We start from the raw sequence: 7,319 nt of genomic DNA on the forward strand, positions 1-7,319 counted from the left end.
TGAACTTCATGTCTCTCGCAACACAATGGTACATGGACCCGCCGGGCCAAGCCAATACTGTCATGCAGTCTACCCTTTGTCTCTTTCCTAGAACAACGATCGCGCGCCAAGTGTAGTACTGGGACGACACCAAGGTACATCCAGGCTACGCGAGATGGAAATGCATCGAACGGGAGGAGAAGGCCTTGTAGTGAGGGTATAAAGACTGCGAGGGAGGACCGCATTCGAAGTACCAGCAGCAGCAGCAGTTCAGCGCTCAGGATCTCCTCAAGTCAACGGAACCAGCCTTCAAAGCCTCTTCCTCAACTTTCTTACCATCACCATGAAGACCACCCTCCTCATCGCCCTCCAGGCCGCCTTCGCCGCGGTCCTGGCCGCGCCCGCCGCCAACCGCCAGCGCCGCGACACCAAGGAGTTCGACATCGTCACCACTCCGGAAGTCGACGTCGCAGCGCTCCTCGCCGAGATCGAGCTCAACGCCGACATGGACGACGTCTTCGCGACGTTCAACAACACGCAGTTCAAGGGCTTCTCGGGCGCGCTGACGCAGCAGGAGGCCGACTTCCTCAACGCCAAGGACGAGGTGCTCACCGTCGAGCCCGTCGTGCCCATCCACGCCCTCGCCACCCGCGGCAGCGCTCCCTGGGGCCTGCAGCGTGTCTCGCAGAGCAGCCGCGTGTCGGGCAGTGCCAGCTCCAGGAGCTTCACGTACACGTACGACGACACGGCGCTCGGCAGGGGCGTCGATGTGTACGTCGTTGATACGGGCATTTACACGGCGCATTCGGAGTTTGGCGGCAGGGCGAGGACTGGGTGGAGCTACTACTCGTCGACGTCGGATGGGAATGGGCACGGTACGTTGATCCGGCAAATCGACTGCTTGTTTTGGAATGAGGGGGCGGGACGGTGCTAACTGCTTTAAGGAACTCACTGCGCCGGAACTATCGCCGGATCGACCGTCGGCGTTGCCTCGAACGCCAACCTGATCGCCGTCAAGGTGCTCGACAGCAGTGGACAGGGTACTTCGACTGGTGTAAGTATTCCCCCAATCACTTGGTTCTTCTGGTTTCTCTGCACGCGATCGTGGAGATGGACCAATCAGGATGCTAAAATGACTGTTTTTCACAGCTCCTCGCCGGTCTCGACTATGTCGCCTCCACCCACAACACCCGCAAGAGCCAGAGTGGCTTCATCGCTTCCGTCGCCTCCATGTCTCTCGGCTTTGAGGGCCGCGCCACCGCTGTTGAGACGGCCGTCCGCAACCTCGCTGCTGCTGGTGTCCACACTGTCGTACGTAATCCGTCGATTACTTTCACCACCACCATTTGGAACTTCACCTTTCACTTTCATCACCAGCTTCACAATCTTCACCACTTTCACCATTACTACTTTCTCTCTTATCATCACCACCACTTCACCTTCATCTCCAATACAACGACCACCGCCACTTCAACTTCTTTCACTTTCTACACCCCACCTTCCACCCATCTCCCTTCTTACCACTAACGCCCACCCGCCCTTAGGTCGCCGCCGGCAACTCCAACACCAACGCCTGCACGCAATCCCCCTCGGCCGTCGGCGGCACCGGCTCCTCGACCGTCCTCAGCATCGGCGCGTCCACCATCGGCGACGCCGTCGCCTCCTTCTCCAACACCGGCCCCTGCGTCGACGTCTTCGCCCCCGGCCAGGACGTCATCTCTGCCTCCAACTCCGGCGCCAGCACCTACCGCAGCCTCAGCGGCACCTCGATGGCCACGCCGCACGTCGCCGGCCTCGTCGCGTACTTTGCCGTCGGCAACGCGAACCTCCGCCAGAGCCCCGCGGCGATGAAGAGCTTTGTGAAGAGTGGCGCGATTAGCGGTGTGCTCACGAGGAACTCGGGTTATGTTTCGGGTGGCGATTTGGTGCTTGTTAACAACGGCGCGTAAGCTGTTCGTCCAAGAGGAGGAGCGCGATGGCGATGGGGCTGGTGGTACTGGGAAAGAGGAGGATGATGGTGGTGCGCGGCTTGGCTGTGATGGGGGGTTTCGATTCTTGGTTTCAATTCTTTCGTCTTACCGTTTTTTCCCTTTTTGTCTTGCCTCGGAGTGGTGAGCTGAAGTGGTGCGATGAAGCTGGCTTTCCTTATATATTATCCAGAAAAGACGTAGAGTAGAGTGAGTGTCAATGCGAAGTTGCTCGGAAAGAATTCTTTCTGGGTTGGAAAATACAGAGCTGCTTAGGGCTATCGTGAAAGTGATGACGTTCTAACAACTACAGGAAACACATTTGACAACTTTCACCAAATAAAGCTTAGTCTGAAACACTTGTTCAACCATCCATGCTTCTTCTGCGGGACCCCAGGGTTCACGTATTGGCAATTTTACTGAGCTCTCATCTCCCCCACCCCCCGTAGTGGCTGTCCCACAACTTGACTAGCACGAGGCGGTACTCCATCGAGACTCCAGTTCAAGTTCAAGAATATCCTTGCTAGTCCTATCTTTCATCTCGGGTGCCTTGCTGATGAGATGAATGGGGATGGCACCGCAGTTATTCTTGACATTAGAAAGTGTAGACAAGATATGGAGCCTTTTAACTGGTGGCACGACGTCGTAAGCCAACAGATTCACTTTCCGTGTTTGACTCAGCATCTGCTAAGTCTTGTTGACAAAGTTGTTCTGAGTCTTGTGCGGTGCTTGTGACAATGCCTTGCTCAACATCGTCCAACTCTTGTAGAAAGAGGAGGTGTATTTTAGATTCCTTCCCGTCCGTCATTTCTGTAGGGGCATGTTAGCCTTCAAGGTATACAGAGAGAACGGATCAGATGTTTCTGCTCTTACCCACGTATACCTGCCATACTGAGAAAAGAAGTTGCCCGAGGACAAATATGGCTAGCGTCTGCCCATACCCCCATTCCGAATTTGCACTCAGGTCACAGTGATGACCGGTTGGATCTTTTCTTAACTTTTGTGCCATGACAAATACCGCGGAGACAACGAAATAGCATATCTGTAAGCCAAATGCTAAGGTGCTATTGCATGCGAAGTCTAAGAACCGGGCATCGACATCGATACACAATATCTGGATTAATAGATTCCCGATTTTGATTTCCACCTTCGTAAATGGAAAAAGGCAGTGGAGGTAGATCCAAAATGAGTAAATCTCGAAGAGGTATACAAAGAAGAACAAAGCCATTGATCGCCCAGTAATGGAAACGGATGAACTATCCCCAAAAAGTGCTATTGTCTCTTCAACAGTATTCTCTGTTGTATTACCATTAACATGATGGGTGGGAAAAAAACCAGTGATAGCGATGAAAGGGGGGAAAGATGCTGAAATGGAAACTGCAAAAACCAACATGAAAGAGAATGCAACTAACAAGAGCATGCGAATCACATACGCCTTTCGATTCCTCATGAATGAATCTTGAGCAGTAATTATAGCTCCGACAGCAGCACTGCGAGAGAGATAGCTGAGATAGACAATCAGATGGAAATGCGCCTCCTGTGCCCGAATGTCGTACGGAAGGCGCAGAAAATGCTCGCTCCATTCTGTTCCGCGGCTGATTTCAATGTAACCGCTGACAATCAACGCGATACCAGTGAAGATCTGTTGGTCTGCAAATTGTAGGAGAAGACGGTCAAGCAGCTTTCGATGGGAATTGTACTCTTCCTTTGGTAACTGAGTAGGTCGAATTGTCCGGCAGATATAGTTGCGTACGCACTTCGGAAGTAGTGCGTTCGGACTGTCATTCTTGATGTCCATGGAAATAGCGTAAAGTGACAAAATCATTGTCAAGAGGGCAGTAACCCCGTAAGAGACCATTACCTTTAATCGAAAAGTTGTTAGTTACTCTCATGCGGCAAGCTGATCGAAAGTCTAAAACTTACCCCGACGCCAGCTATGTCCATGTTTGTATCGCAATTTTGGTCTGCGTAGAACCATTTTTCATCAAAGATGACAAATCCGTCTGTAGCTGCAGCCATAGTTGAAGTTTGAAGCCGAACTGTAGGAATGATGGGTGTTACGAAGAAATGATTTTTGGTGTGAGAGCACTGGGGACGTTCCAGCGTGTTATATACCCTCACCTCACTCGCCTACAGCGCGGCGGTAAGTCTAGAACGTACTTCGTGTATAATCCTTGCTAGAGATCCTAATCGTGCTATGAATGTGCGAAACAATGATCTGGACTCTAACTGGGTAATAGGAAATTGCTAGTAGTATAACCTTGGTCCCTATATGTTCGCCCGCAGAAGATGGAGTATGCCAAGGAATGTGACTTGACACGAAATCCAATCGTTATAATTTAGCCTTGCCCGTTTGCATCAAGGAGACCTTTCAGGTCCCATACTACTGCATAGGCGGATAACTGCTGTGTAACTCAAGGTAGATTGCTTGCCCCTCCCCTTCCACCCCCTAAATAGTTTTATCATAGCATCGCTCCCCGTCCTTTCAATAGAACTAAAGGTACAGGGTGATGTTTGCCGTTGCATCACAGATGTCTTATCAAATAAATCGATGCTACTTTATTCTTTTTGCCCACCAGAGGTAACGATTTAACGGATGGCCCTATCTAGCTACAGAACAATGAGGCGTAAGCAGGCAAACTTTGGCGCGCACTAGCGTCTCAATATGCTGCAAGCAGGGATGCTCATCGTTGCAGTATTCAGCTCAGTGGCGCTCCGTAGTGGGCGCGGAGGCTTGTATCACAAGGCTATCCATAGCTTTTATTCGTCGCGTTTCGTTAACCAATATAACTGGAAGGTGGGCAGGACGCCTGGCGCGCGCTTAGTTAGGCTTGATTTCAGCCTTGCGGGATATGTGTAAATCCTACATGAGAGCTTTTCTTTTTGAGTTGATGAGTAGTTTCACAAATTCAGCTCCCAGATCAAATGGGAAGCACCTTTGAGACGTTCCACCCGATTCTGCCGAGACATTTTCGCCATATACCTCGCAATTTCAACCGTTCATTCGATCTGCCTACAGAGATCGACATGCCGAAAGGAATGAATAAGCTGTTATTTCACTGGCTAAGAAGCATCTTGTGGGGGATATCGTGCTTTGACAAGCGTAAAAAGTGTTCATTCGACTACTACATAGAATTTTCGGTGTAAAGAATCAATGCACAAATCTCAACTGCATGCGCTCGAATTTCCCAACCATCAACTGATTTTCTGCAACCGCTTCTACCGAAGCCACAAACGCACCAATCCCTTTCTCCCACCCCATCGGCCATTCAAGTCGCAACACAGTAAGTACTGCTGTTAAGATATCCTCTTTCCATTCTCAAATGTTTTTTGTAACCCATCGGGTGTACCAACCTAATTCTGCATGAAGCTAACTAATGAACCGCTGATCTAAAAACACCGGCTGGCCGAGAAGCTCGGTCTTAGCAATGCAATGGAGCCGCCCATAAGCCAAAGAGAAAAAGAAAAACCCTTGTACCCATCACCGCACCCTCCTCCGTTATTTCAAAGTATGTACTGTGTAAGTCGAGACCTGGATCACGCGGGAAGAGATGGTAGACTTCGTGTTGTAGGCGGCAAGCTTGGAGGTGGTGGACTTCTTGTTGTAGGTAGCAAGTTTGGAGGTCGTGGACTTCTTGTTGTAGGCAGTAAGCTCGGAGGGCGCCGTGGCAGCGCGCTCGAAAATGCCCTCAGTAGGAAAGCGCTCGAAGGCCTCAGTGGCAACGCGCTCAAATGTCTGCATGCGCGTTAGCGTTGGATCCCTCACATGCAGATGCGACAGAAACCTACCGTTAACGCAGGAGTTCAGCACCTGCCTTTGGACCGGAAGCGCCAACACCTCAACCAAAGATCAACCTCCGGATATTGTCGTCCTGCGTCATCTCCTCTCCATCCGCCACCTCATCATTCCCCTCCCTCCACCTCCACCTCTTCCCCATCACCTCCTTGAACCACTCCACATCCACCTCTCCGCCCATCACCTCCTTCGAAAACGCCGTCGCCGGCACAACCCCCTCGACCGGCTTCAACACGACATCCAAATCCGGCGCCACGAACAGCACCGCGCTCAGCCTGCGCACGCCGGGCACGCGCCTGACGCGGTGCCTCAGCGCCCGGACCTTGCCTCCGCTCAGCACCAGCGCGCACCATCCCGCCAACACGACCGTCGCGTCCCCTGGCACGAGAGTCCACTCGCCCGGCTTCTCCAAATCCTCGATCTCCAATCCGCTGACTCCGTCTTGGAAGATGATGCTGAAAGTGCCGTAGTCGGTGTGCGCGCCGCAGCCGTTCGGGTCGAGCGGTGCCGCCGTGTCGGGGCTGTAGTCGCAGAGGCGCCAGTTGAGATTGCCACCGCGGTGGTAAGGCGCCAGGTCCGCTCCGGCGGCGGCGGAGAGGGTCGCGAGGATGGGGCCGATGTAGGCGGTGCTGGCGGCGGAGAAGAATGTGAGGATGGAGTCGAGGCCGTGAGGAGACAGGGACGCGCGGACGTCATTGGGGATGAGGGAGGTGCGGTGGGGCGAGAGGTCGATGGTGAACTTCTGGTCCGAGGTGGGGTTGTCGGTTGCGGCCGTTTTGAGGATACCGCGCTTGGGGTAGGTGGCGTTGAGGGCGGCGGCAGCATCAGGGCTGGCGCGGAGGTGGTCGAAAAGCTGGCGGATGGCGTTGAAGGGCGCCTGGATGGATGGCGAGGTGAGGAGCGGGGTGTCCGACGAGAGTCCGATGAATGGGGCAGGTGAGGGAGGAGAGTCTTGTTCAGTTGCAAGAGCAGGTTCAGCCAGAATGCTCGTGGGGTTGTTGGTAGCAACTGCGGCAGCCATGTTGTCGGTCTTTGCTCGGAAAAGCTGGGTGTATGATGGACCGCAAGGAACGCGAAGTGGAGTTGATGGTGGAAGAAGCTCATGAGGCGCAGGAGTGCCTTAAGTAGCCACCAAACTACGCTAACCAGACTGGGCGTGACAAGCAAGGAAGTGGCCACCAGGCTTTGAATCAGCTCACCTGACAGAATACAATGATAGCCCTTTGCTCACAGTATTGCTTGCGCGACAAACCCTCACGCGCGTGATTTGTTTGTGCGTGCCTAAAATGGATGAATTATTGACAAAAGACCCCACCGTCTACCACGTCGACTCAAATCTTTCTACCACCAGCCCACCCCCCTCCGTTCAATCACGCCCCAGTCAACCTTCTTTCCATTCGACTACGGATCCAACCAGTGTGCTGCCGCCTGCAATCTCGTACGATCGTCTACGTGTCAAGGTAAATCATGGGCCGGTGCTCGCACAATTACATATGTGACAAACTTTTGCGTGCTTGATTGATTTTTGCGTGCTGAAAACGGATGCATGCATGATTGAATATCCTTCAGGCACAGAA

At 52.8% G+C, this 7,319-nt stretch overlaps 2 protein-coding genes across 2 annotated transcripts; one reads left to right on the forward strand and one right to left on the reverse strand.

Annotated features, from left to right (window-relative positions):
- Positions 1-322: 322 nt before the first annotated feature.
- Positions 323-1,928, forward strand: LTHEOB_681 (Serine protease protein; the record flags this gene model as incomplete). Its single annotated transcript, XM_035516106.1, has 4 exons — positions 323-854; positions 924-1,033; positions 1,129-1,290; positions 1,524-1,928. The coding sequence occupies 4 exons, from the start codon at positions 323-325 to the stop codon at positions 1,926-1,928; spliced, it is 1,209 nt and encodes a 402-aa protein (XP_035369440.1).
- Positions 1,929-5,445: 3,517 nt separating this feature from the next.
- On the reverse strand, positions 5,446-6,763 carry LTHEOB_682 (Oxoglutarate/iron-dependent oxygenase; the record flags this gene model as incomplete). Its single annotated transcript, XM_035516117.1, has 2 exons — positions 5,446-5,682; positions 5,888-6,763. The coding sequence occupies 2 exons, from the start codon at positions 6,761-6,763 to the stop codon at positions 5,446-5,448; spliced, it is 1,113 nt and encodes a 370-aa protein (XP_035369441.1).
- Positions 6,764-7,319: the final 556 nt, after the last annotated feature.

Source organism: Lasiodiplodia theobromae, assembly GCF_012971845.1.
Source record: "Lasiodiplodia theobromae strain AM2As chromosome Unknown scaffold_2, whole genome shotgun sequence".
Classification (NCBI taxonomy): domain Eukaryota; kingdom Fungi; phylum Ascomycota; class Dothideomycetes; order Botryosphaeriales; family Botryosphaeriaceae; genus Lasiodiplodia; species Lasiodiplodia theobromae.